The sequence below is a fragment of the Cydia fagiglandana genome, chromosome 5 (genome assembly GCF_963556715.1).
Source record: "Cydia fagiglandana chromosome 5, ilCydFagi1.1, whole genome shotgun sequence".
Classification (NCBI taxonomy): domain Eukaryota; kingdom Metazoa; phylum Arthropoda; class Insecta; order Lepidoptera; family Tortricidae; genus Cydia; species Cydia fagiglandana.
Genome location: NC_085936.1, coordinates 17372244 through 17385108, shown reverse-complemented (window position 1 = coordinate 17385108; position 12865 = coordinate 17372244). Strand labels below are relative to the sequence as shown.

Here is a 12865-nt window from a genome sequence, read left to right as displayed (position 1 = left end):
TATTGGGATTAGTCCGGTTTCCTCACGATGTTTTCCTTCACCGAAAAGCGACTGGCAAATATCAAATGATATTTCGTACATAAGTTTCGAAAAACTCATTGGTACGTGCCGGGGTTTGAACCCGCGACCTCCAGATTGAAAGTCGCACGCTCTTACCGCTAGGCCACCAGCGCATATTCATAATATATGTTTTCTCGAAAACACATAAGAGAATACACCACCCACACACACACACACGTTAGAGAATTTTTGGCAATGGCAACTGCTTGGCGCCGCCGAGAGAGAAAGAGACGTGTACTTTCAACGGAGACAGATGCAGATTGTCGTAGGATATGAAACGGGTGACTGGTTTTTTCCAATAGTCTGTGCGAGTGATCAATTTTGAAAAAATCTTTGCCACATGCGAGCAAAGAATCGATGTAAATTTTAATCCAAGAACAGTTTAATAAAAAGTCCGTAATCAATATTACCTCATATTCCTTTTTGTATATTCAGACATTGCCTAACAGTAGGTAGTGAGACCGCCTGTCTGGTATTTTACAAATCAATTTGTGAGTGTCAATGTGTGTTGTGTTTCATACTTACTTGAAGACAACATCGTTCATGTCAGTGAGCGTGACGCCTATACTCTGCAGCACCGTGCCGATAAAGGACGGCAACTGCGTGGCGCCGCCGAGAGAGAAAGAGACGTGCACTTTCAGCGGAGACAGATGGAGATTATCGTAGAAGTTCTTTATGTCGGATGCGGCGCCGATCGCCGCCAGCGCTTCTAGGGGCTGTCGGGCGTTTTCGAGGTCCGTTTGGAAAGCTTCCAACTAGGGAAACAGTAAATTATTTAGTGTTTTATTCACAAATATTTTTAAAACATATCTTAATTTTTTATTATCGGAATCTAAGAATTGATGAAGAAAATTAAACATTATAGGTTGTTTAAAGTTCCATATTAAATATTAGTGTCTCGCACTCCACAAAGTAATAGTCCGTCATGCGTCAAAAGTAGCGGACCTGGCGCCTAGCCAAGGTGACAATCGCTTGCGCTTCGCCATTGTATCGCTTTATGCCTCTCTATCACTCTTCAATATTAGTGTGACAGTGACAGGTTTCTTTCGCTACGGAGCGTTAGCGATTGGCATGATGTCTACGGGGCCCTGGGATACAGTCACCTGCAATAATATGTTACTCTTTGAAGGCCGCAAAAATATGTGACACGCTCTTATGGCCCTACAAATAAGATCGTGTCAGATATTTTTGCGGGCTTCGTTGTGTAACATATTATTGTAGGTGACTGTACTAATCTAGACAATCCTGTATCAGCACCTTGTAGTACTTGTACTGCCGGACCTTGCTGTGCTCCATTATACGCTCCACCATCGACAGTTCCATGGACGGCTTGATACCTGGTATAAAGCTAGACAATGTGACTCACCGCCTCCTGCTCGGTGAGCAGCCGCTGCGGGAACATGCCGAGCAGAGCGTTGATCAAGCCCATGTCGACCTTCACGTGGAACTCCTGTATCAGGACCTTGTAGTACTTGTACTGCCGGACCTTGCTGTGCTCCATTATACGCTCCACTATCGACAGTTCCATGGACGGCTTGATTCCTGGTATAAAGCTAAACAATGTGACTCACCGCCTCCTGCTCGGTGAGCAGCCGCTGCGGGAACATGCCGAGCAGAGCGTTGATCAAGCCCATGTCGACCTTCACGTGGAACTCCTGTATCAGAACCTTGTAGTACTTGTACTGCCGGACCTTGCTGTGCTCCATTATACGCTCCACTATCGACAGTTCCATGGACGGCTTGATTCCTGGTATAAAGCTAGACAATGTGACTCACCGCCTCCTGCTCGGTGAGCAGCCGCTGCGGGAACATGCCGAGCAGAGCGTTGATCAAGCCCATGTCGACCTTCACGTGGAACTCCTGTATCAGGACCTTGTAGTATTTGTACTGCCGGACCTTGCTGTGCTCCATTATACGCTCCACCATCGACAGTTCCATGGACGGCTTGATTCCTGGTATAAAGCTAGACAATGTGACTCACCGCCTCCTGCTCGGTGAGCAGCCGCTGCGGGAACATGCCGAGCAGAGCGTTGATCAAGCCCATGTCGACCTTCACGTGGAACTCCTGTATCAGCACCTTGTAGTACTTGTACTGCCGGACCTTGCTGTGCTCCATTATACGCTCCACTATCGACAGTTCGATGAACGGCTTTATGCCTAAAAGAAGACAATAACAAACGGATTTTACTTTTTAACGTCCACGTCTTTCATACACGAAACAATTTGCGGGCGTCTGTCATTAAAATATGTATATGCCTTTTGGGATAAATGATAGTCATTCACTCCAATGATAATTTGTGTTCTGAACAGTTTATGCGTAACTAAGTTTGTTTGAGAACATGTAATTTACTGATATTGTGAATGTGAATTGATATTACTCACCCATGTTGTCCTGGGTAGCGACGGACGGTGGAGGCGGCACGGGCGCCAGTGTCACGGGGAAAGTGGGCAGCGGCAGTTGCTGGTCGATCTGTAATTAAGGCAGTCGATGAGCTTATGTTGTTTCAACAATAGCTTAGCTTTTCGTCAAATACATATTATTAAGAGACACATGTCCCACCGGTAAAAGGTGCCAGCTAGATTCTTATGATTCTTAAGGCCAAATTATACATAGTACGAAAATGTAGTAAATAAATCTAGAATGTAGGGAAAGAAAATAAAAATGTATCGTAATAATAGTTGCAAACGAAATGTCACATGATCAATGATTAATTAATCATTTATATGTCATAGTGATCAGTTTCAGTTAGTGTTTTCTATAAACGAGTGTCAGTTTGCTATTCTATAGGTAGGGGAATTAAGTGCAGAAATGTATGGAGCAGTATGCACTTTTGTCTTAGGCGATACCAAAGGCGTTAGAGGTAGATAGATACAAAGCACAACTGGATCGCCGGAGCCACCTTTTCCCCTCCCTTTTTCAGGGTAGGCCAAGAGTTAGTCCCGTGGCTAGGGAATTAGATGAACTTAGTAAAACCCAACGAACAACCGTGCCAAGCGGCTTCACGTGAGACGTGCACACTTTCTTCCCTAACTAGAGCGTATTTCTTTGTCTACCTCGATCATTTTTATAAACTAATTTCGGGTAGTCTAGTGGTGTTTTATTTATATCTCCGTTGACATTTGATGGGACGTCAGTCTTTCCGTGACCACAGTTGGTGAAGCTCAGCTGAAACGTCGGAATTTAAGTAGCGGAAGCAGTTATGAAGTTGACCCAAAAAAAATTTATTAAGCTATGAGCTTCATCACATATGTTCCTTGAGTAATTCTAAGCATTTCAAGCCTGGGAGGCAATAAGAAATGTGCATCTACTCGGATTTGTAATGGATTCAAACTTTTAACCCCTTTTTAACCCTGTTAGGGGATGAATTTTACAAAACGCTGAAATTACTTTTCCTGTCTTTTAATAATAACCTCAAATACAAAGATTCAAGTCCCGCGTTCGAAAAATTTTTTGATATCCATACAAACTTTCAACCCCTTTTTCACCACCTTAGGGAATGAATTTTCGAAAACGCTGAAATTAGTTTTCTTGTATTTTAATAATACATCGTTTTACGAAGTTTCAAATTCCTAGCTTAAAATAAAACTTGAACCCCATACAAACTTTCATCCCCTTTTTAACCCCCTTAGGGGTTGAATTTCTCAAAATCGCTTCTTATCTCTTGTACACTTTATAAATGTAATTTAGTGTGCAAATTTCAACTTTCTATCTTTTGTAGTTTCGACTCCGCGTAGCAAAAATCTCCAACCAAATTTTTCACCTTTTTACATTTTTCTTGTAAAATTACTATGAAACTGAAAAAAACAAATATCAGCAATAAATTCTACGTCTTTGGTTTATACGAAAATGATACAAAACTTGCCCTAGTACCCACCAGGATCAGAATAGATTTTTTTTAAAGATGACGGGTGGCGGCCGTCTTTGTACCCCACCCTCCCCCACACCCCAGGCTAGAAATGCTTAGAATTACTCAAATATCAGATGTGATGAAGCTCATAGCTTAATAAAAAAATTTTGGGTCATGTATGGCAGCGTTACATAACTGATTCCAGTAAAGGTAAAAACAATGAAATTATATTGCGGTAGACCCGTTTGTCTAATTAAATATGTGTACAAAACGCGACAGTTTAAAGTGTTATAGAGCGTATGTCCAAACATGACAGGTGACAGGTAAGGTGATTACCTGTAAACGGTGTAGGCGCGCGTGCAGTCTTCTCGAATGCGCCGTCATCCCTATGGAAGCCCACAGACCGGGCTCCGCGGTCCGCCGCAGCAGGCGCGGGGACGGCTTAATGACTCGCATCTGTTCGAAGTTCACCTGCATAACATTTATATAATGAGAAAACAGATTTCATACAACATGCAAGATTGAGACACAAACTTCATAGCCTATTAGTGCAAATGAGAAGTCTTAAAATATCTTGCAAAGGTATGACGCTATCGCTCGAAAAGGTGGCACCATACCTTTGGCCTATGCTCGTGGAGATGGTGACACTTTTTGACATTTAAGAGGGCGTAGAGGAGGGTAAATTTTCAGATTCTGTCAAATTACCCCATTTCACGCACAAACGCAGCTCACGCACACTACCTCAATTTACTGGGACAGGTCAGTGACCCCTAATGTTTTTTTAAAGGTGCTGTTTCGAGTTTAGTGTTAACTACTGACCTCCTTTGAGGAATTAAAACTGTCAAACTTTCCTTTGTGAGAAGACAGAGAAAAAACACTTTTTATATATAGCTTTCCTTGTTTGTTCATGTCATGTCATAGGTATGTGACGTATTAGGTAATTATTTATTTTCGTTGTTGACTTTTGTATTAAGATAGTTTCAAACGGCGACGCTCTTAACTGTCCATCGGTAGACCTTATGCCTTTTGTAATAAGGTTTACGAACTGTCAGTTAACAGTGTGGTGGTGTGCGATGGTAGGTATGCGGTTTGTAGACATAGACCAAATTAAAACTAGGAGTTTTATTATTAAAGATATAAGAAATCGTCTATTTTACCTACTCGAAGTGAACTACTTATATCTAAAATTATCCCTTCATTAGTTATATATAGGTCGTGTAACATATTTTTTACAACTAAACACGCTTATTATATTTTACTTATAACTTAATTTTTAAAGCTCTATTGATAATAAGGCTTTAAAAACATCTAATAGAATGCAGGCTTATACTTTTGTAAGTCAGTAAGTGATGCTTACTTAAAACTTATCGGGAAATCTAAAAACTCATAATTACCAATATTAAAATATTTAAATTTACTATTCCATCTCATACGTTCAATAAGGCCCGGGACCGGGCCTTGTCACCTGCACTGACAGAGGGCCTTTTTAGCCCCACATAATATTAAAGAACTGTGTCCCGGATAGTATGGGTTCTGGGCCATGACCATGACGCGTCCCGAAGTAACTTATACAGGGCGTAATCGTTAAGTGTAGCCAGGCTATAATTTCGTAAATATAACAGATATCAGAAAACTTCAAATTGTTATCGAAAGTGCGTTACCCAATGAGTAAAATTACATTAAGGGGTCATCCATTAATTACGTCACACGTTTGGGGGGGAGGGGGTCAAGAAAATGTGACATGTTGTGACATGGGGAGGGGGAGTCACACACACTGTGACGTCACTTTAACTTCATCACTATTCATCAGTAACCGAAAATTAATTTATATTTTTTTATTCGCAGTACATTTAAATAATGAGGTTTTGGAAGTATGTAGGTAATTTTCGTTCCTAATTGGTTTTGTGTTATAAAATTATATATATTAATTTTACCAAAAAAATTTTTTTTTAAATTATGCCGAGTTAGTACTGCCGATTTCGTTGAAAACAAAATAACCTAAAATGTGACGTCACATCAGGTGGGGAGGGAGTTGCAAAATGTGACCAAGTGTGACAAGGAGGGGGGGAGGGGTCAAAATACCTAGAAATTCATGTGACGTAATTAATGGATGATCCCTAATAACTTTTTTAAATAAAAGCAGAAATATCCCAAACATTAACTTCAAACCCTCCCATACATTTAGTACGACGACTCACCCCTCACTGTAATAAAATAATAAAACTACCGTTTATGAAATAATAAATCTATTATTTCATAAACGGTAGTTTTATTATTTTATTACAGTTTATCATCGCAAATAATGAATCTCAAGCAGTTTTATCTCTTACGACACCAACGTTCTTTGAAGGGTGAGTCGTCGTACTAAATGTATGGGAGGGTTTGTGAGTTAATGTCTTAGAGTAGAGTTAATGTCTGGGATATTTCTGTTTTTATTTAAAAAAAAAGTTATTAATGTAATTTTACTCATTGGGTAACGCACTTTCGATATCAATTTGAAGTTTTCTGATATCTGTTATATTTACGGAATTATAGCCTGGCTACACTTAACGATTACACCCTGTATATCATTAGATAGTTCATAGCCTATATCTATAGAATATATCGTTCTTATGAGCGTATTTGGTGGGCATACCTTATAAGTTTCAGTACAGGAAAAAGTACATATGAGCTGTACTTTTAATTGTTAGTGCAATCGGTATCAAATAGATAGTGAGGGCCAAAGTGACCAAATATAGCTATAGGATCTAAATGTGAACGAATAGGGTTAGGTGAGGCATATAAGGCCCACCTTTATTTTAACTGAAATAGTTTTATAAATAATCAGGATATTATTACCAATTCAATTCAATATAGATTTCTCATTTGTTCATGTTTCTTCATATACCAAAATAGTTATAAAAATATTCCGGCGCTTTTGAAAAATACACGTTTTATAAAAAAACCATACCATGTTGGTTCGGAACCGGGCCTTGTTACTTGCACTGTCAGTGGGCCTTCTTAGTCATAGTACAAGTTCAAGAATAACAGAGAATATTACCGGGCCTTATTACCTTTTATCATGAATTAATTTCATCTTCAATTTAAATGGTCTAGTAAAATATGGCCTACATGAGTCATGGAAAAACAAATTGTATTTTATTTAGAAAGTACCTATATGTTGTTCATATTCTTCAGTAAGCTGACCTCTAAGAGTCTATCTATTATAATAATTAATGTAGATTGACAGTTTACTTAGCAAATTGTACTTTTACCTTTAGGTTTTATGTCGGAAATATCTCACCCATTTTGTACTGAAACATAAGCATTTGAGCGTAATTAATGATGTTTACTGATTGTTAATCTTAAATATACCTACTTAATATTATGAAGGGCACTTATATTATTTTAGCGGACCGAGCGGATGTATATTTTTGTGGACCACTTTTTTATTTAAATAATTAAATTGTAATTCATTTCATAAAAGGTTATTACAATTAGGGATATAAGTAGATACCTCACCTATCTTATTACAAAGCATTACAAAAATGTCCAAAGGCCAAAGCCACGCTGATAAGACATAAGACCTTATAAACGACCTCATAAATATAAACGTTCACTGAAAAAAACCAAAGGCATTTCTCATAATTTTATTTCGTTACTGAGTTATCGTTTTGCACCGAATATCAATGAAATAAAAGCACGTTGTTGTTTGATAGATACATTTATATAAACATCGTCACATGAAACCAATATAGGTACTCGTAAACCAGATCACTGCTGGTATTGTCTTTAAATATCGTTCTTTCAACTGATAATATAGCCACAAAAACTCGCTGAGACTGCAGGTCGAGTCTTGATTTCAATTTCTTGATGATATATCATTGAATTAACTTTCAGAGCTCGTGATAGCTCTCAGAATAGCAACAGAACTAGTTGAAACTATGAATTTTATTGCTGAAATTATGTGAACAACATTGCTCTGTCTTCATAAATAAAATTTGAATAATTTATATTGCTTAGGCTAAAATATGAAGAATTTTGTTGATAAATTGTTTATCTAGTATATTGACATTATGTCATATATGTTTTTAAAATGACGTAACATGAATACCAGCACAATGAAAATTTATTCCAATAAGAAATAACAAATCTTCAAACTTTTTTTATTTTAAGTGAATTAGGAAGCCGCTAATTACACTGATTTGGTTGTATTCATATATTTTATTAAATAATTTGTTATATTTTTTAAGTATTATGACTTGTGAATAAAAAGAAATCGAAATTTTAATGACTCTAGATCTCCGTGTGACGTTATTTATTTACCCTATTTATTTTGAACGCAGTTTTTCACTGGTATCATCATTCGTATACGGATATGAATTTCTGTCAATATATATTCAAAATCGAAATGTCAAACTGGGAGATCCTGGTACGCGTCCGCTTCGAACCAAGCCCAGCGGGCATCTGATTGAAAGGAGAATTTGACAGATATGGCGGATGTATGGAAATTTTACGAAAGTTTACGTTTACGATTGAATTTCTCTGTAGCCTTTAAGAGGAAAAATAGGAAAAGCCTGATTCGTTGTAGTCCAGTTATCTGGCTTTCGAAATCACTCGATTTTATAGCATGAGCATCGATTTTTTTATACAAATTTTACTAAACGCTGACACTCGTTCATCTCGTTTTAGGTACAACTTTGCATAAGTGTATTTATTATATTGTAAAATATTTCAGATTTTCAAGGGTGATTCGTTGTAAACACACTCTTTGGGATAATAATGACATTTATTATAATTTTTTTTATCAAGAGATGTGAACGCTAGCGACTAAACGGTGACTGCCTTTTTCGCTGATTTTGCTCGATGCAGTCTTAACAAATTTAACACTTAGGTATCCGTGAAAGAACGAGAATCAAAGTCAAATGGGATTCTAAAAGGTTTGGCCCCGTCTGAGCGAAAGATGGCAGTAAATTTACTGTGGCTACAAAAATTACTTTGACAATCGCGTTTATACTAAATTCTCTTTGCCAACACTAAAGTACCTCTATTTAGTCATCCACATAGCACATATCTAACGTTGGTTCAGAGGACGCCTTGTTGAGCAGATACTTCTGATACGCCTCCTCGTACTGCCCGTATCTTCGACCAACGTGCCCGCATATGAAGCTTGATTTTAATCTGAAAACTAAACGATTCGCCAACACTAAAGTACCTCTATTTTTTCATCCACATAGCACACACCCAACGATGGTTCAGAGGACGCCTTGTTGAGCAGATACTTCTGATACGCCTCCTCGTACTGCCGCAGCTTCGCGCCTTCGATCTTCTTGTAGCGGCGCGCGCCCAGTTTGCATTGCTCCCATATTATACCCGAACTGTGGAAGTGAGTGCGTTATAGAAAAGTGAAAATACAGACGGCATTATAAAATATATGGAGTATTAATAAAAATGTTATTATGTCCTCTAGCTCAGTCACCCGTTGACCATGATCGATTGCGCTGTAAAGGGTTCAAAACGTCGGGATGTATAATAAATTATACGCGATCGTTTCCATAGTTTCATTTCATGAGTAACTATCGCGGTAACCGAAGACAATATTATAAATAAAGAGATACATGAAGTCTTACTTGGAAATGGTCATGTAGATAAGCTCTGAGTGCTCCGGATCGTTAACTCCGTGAATCGCGAAGATGTCCTATATCAATTATTTCAGCCTCGCCGACTGTGTGAGCGCCGCTAGCGATTATAGCGTCGTCCGTGAAGACAAGTATGCGTTGTAGGCCATCAAGAAATTATCTAGCATTAATATCAACTGATAATTGAGACATACATAAAGTCTTACTTGGAAATGGTCATGTAGATGAGCTCCAAATGCTCCGGGTCGTTAACGAGCGACAGCCTCACTCCGTGGATCGCGAAGATGATCTCCATGTCAACTATTTCGGCCTCGCCGACTGTGTGCGCGCCGCTCGCGAGCATGGCGTCTTCCGTGAAGAGAAGTATGCGTTGTAGACCATCGGAGAAGGATTTAACACTAATGTCAACTGACAATTAAGATATACATAGTCTTACTTGGAAATGGTCATGTAGATGAGCTCCAAATGCTCCGGGTCGTTAACGAGCGACAGCCCCACTCCGTGGATCGCGAAGATGATCTCCATGTCAACTATTTCGGCCTCGCCGACTGTGTGCGCGCCGCTCGCGAGCATGGCGTCTTCCGTAAAGAGAAGTATGCGTTGTAGGCCGTCCAGGAAGGAGACCCACCACACGCTGTGCTGGCTGTCGATCCTGTCAGAGAAATTGACTCGAACATGAAGAAGGGGAACTGTATTAGTTTTCTCAATATGAAAAAAAAATTCGTCAGTGCAGCACCTCCCTATGGCTCCCTTTGACCACAGTTCGGCTACAGACCATTATCAAACATCGTGCGTTCTGACAATGTTCACGATGACAGCTCACGCACGATAGGCGTTAAAAGGGTTAATGGCTAGTGGTTTTTGGTGTCGATTGTAATGTTAGCGCGGGGAAACTAAAGGTAACCGCACATAATGGTCTCAAATGGCATTGTAAGTGCCTTTGAAGAAAACTGTGCTCCCAAGGTCAAAACTACCAAACGTGTGGTCCCATGGTGGAACTCCAACCTTAGGAGGCTCAGGGACAAAACACGCAAGTTATTCAATAGGGCTAAGAGGACAGGGGAGTGGGAGGTCTATCGGAAAGCCCTAAATGAATACAGTAAAGAGATTAGGAAAGCTAAGAGAGCGTCATGGAGGAGGTTCTGCGAGGAAATTGAAAATACGCCTCAAGGAGCGAGACTTCACAGGATACTCTCCAAAGCTAGAAGCAATCAGGTAGGCCTTCTCAGGAGGCATGATGGCTCCTTCACTGCTAGTGAGACGGAGACTTTGGAGCTCTTAGCTGAAACTCACTTCCCAGGGGCAGGACAGGCGCACGAGTCCCAGGTGTTCAGAGGCTTGCATAGGCCTCGCCCGGAGGACTGGAGGCAGGCTGCCCTCGTCATAAGGCCCGGGATAGTGAAGTGGGCTATAAACTCTTTCAAACCTTACAAGACGTGCGGCCTGGACGGAGTAAGCCCTGTGCTAATGCAGCGAGGAGCTGAAGTCCTAATCCCGCATTTGGTTAGAATCTTCAGAGCTAGTTATGCCTGGGGACACTTGCCAGAACAGTGGAACAAGGTCAAGGTATTATTTATACCAAAGGCTGGGAGGAAGGATTACGCTTTAGCCAAGTCCTTCAGACCGATCAGCCTCTCCTCGTTCCTCCTTAAAACCTTGGAAAAGGTAATCGATAAGTATATCAGGGAGAGCTGTCTTCTGAGAAAACCCATACACGACAGCCAACATGCTTACCGCAGGGGCAGGTCTACAGAGACTGCCTTGCTGGAGCTAGTTGACAGAGTGGAAAGGGCCTTGGAAGACAAGGACATAGCCATGTCGGCCTTCTTAGATATTGAGGGCGCCTTTGATAATACACCCATTCGGACACTGGTGGAAGGGCTTAGGGCCTAGGACGTTTTTGCTCTATATTCCAGGCAGAGGTATACGCCATTCTGGAATGTGCGTCAATCAATCTGCAAAGCAACTACGGCAACCATACTATCTATATCCATTCGGATAGCCAGGCGGCACTCTTAGCCCTAACCTCCGATGTCACCACATCGAGGCTGGTTGAGAACTGCAGGCAACTATTGAACAACCTTGGAGCCAGGAGCAAGGTTGTTCTACGTTGGGTCCCGGGGCATGCGGGTGTCGTAGGAAACGAGAAGGCCGACGAACTCGCGCGAGCAGGGGCTAAGGGGAAGAACTACAGTCCTGAGCCCTTTTGTGGTATCCCCAAAAGCCTAACGCGGCTCACCCTAAAGACCTACTGTCACTACAAAACCATTCAACTCTGGAGAGAAACAACAGGTTTGAACCATTCCAAAGCGCTTATCAAGGCCTTCAGCAAAAAGGCGTCCTCGAACGCCTTAGCGCTGTCTAGGAACCAACTGCGCAACTTGGTAAGGGTGCTTACCGGGCACTGCGGCCTAAATAAGCACATGCACACCATGGGGAAACGTGACATAGGGCGGTGCAGACTCTGCATGGAGGCAGAGGAGACGCCCTTACACATCCTCACAGAGTGCCCTTGCCTAATGCGTACTCGTGACCTAATCTTGGGCGGACACATATTACGCCCGGAGGAGGTAAAGTCTCTCGAAACCAAAAAGATCCTGCAGCTATTTGAAGTTGCAGGGTTGGATCGAGAGTTGTAGTAGGTGGCGATCACAATAGATCAGGAATGGTCGCAGTGATACATAGGCTTTGGAGCCTTATATAGCCCCTAATAAAGAAGAAGAAGAAGAAGAACCGCACATAAAGGGATCACGGACAAAATAATATTATGATTAGGGTAATTTTTTTAATAAACTCTGCCTTGAGTAGTAATTAAGGTGGAACACATGACAGAAATATACCCACATACATAATTATAGTAGAGGTATTTGACTAGGTCTGGTAAATTGAAAAAAACGTAATATTAGCTAACGTCCCAAGATTTGACTCAAACAATAAACATTGCATGTTAAATAAAAGCTTGTAAAAACTGCTAAAATCATAACCCTTCCCGTAGTCTGATCAAAACAGAGTTTAAAGTTAGTAAGGGCCACTTGCACCATTCACTAACCCGGGATTAACCGGTTAAACCTGGAGTTACCATGGTTACCAGTACAATTTGACACTGGGTTAACGGTTCAACCCGCTAACTTACATGAACTCGCCGATGCCGTCCTGCCTCAGGTCGTTCTCGACCTCCTTCTTGTTGTGTCCCTCGAAGATCAGCACGCGCGGCCCGGCCGGGTTGTCCCAAGTGTACAACATCTTCTCCATCGAACCGATCTTCCTAGAAACAACACACAAATTTAAACTGTCCCAATCCGTCAATTGGGGTTGGTCGGTCGAAGTATTTAGCAGATG

The 12865-nt window shown here is 40.8% G+C and overlaps 1 protein-coding gene across 1 annotated transcript in view; it reads right to left on the bottom strand.

Annotated features, from left to right (window-relative positions):
• The window catches only part of LOC134664578 (intermembrane lipid transfer protein Vps13), a 111529-nt gene that overhangs the window by 24643 nt on the left and 74021 nt on the right, over positions 1 to 12865 (bottom strand). Inside the window, exons 48-54 of the mRNA XM_063521290.1 lie at positions 12660 to 12791; positions 9963 to 10178; positions 9103 to 9265; positions 4245 to 4379; positions 2443 to 2530; positions 2042 to 2217; positions 586 to 815 (exon numbers count right to left, since the gene is read on the bottom strand). Coding sequence (XP_063377360.1) covers positions 586 to 815; positions 2042 to 2217; positions 2443 to 2530; positions 4245 to 4379; positions 9103 to 9265; positions 9963 to 10178; positions 12660 to 12791 — 1140 coding nt within the window. The remainder of the gene's footprint in view (positions 1 to 585; positions 816 to 2041; positions 2218 to 2442; positions 2531 to 4244; positions 4380 to 9102; positions 9266 to 9962; positions 10179 to 12659; positions 12792 to 12865) is intronic.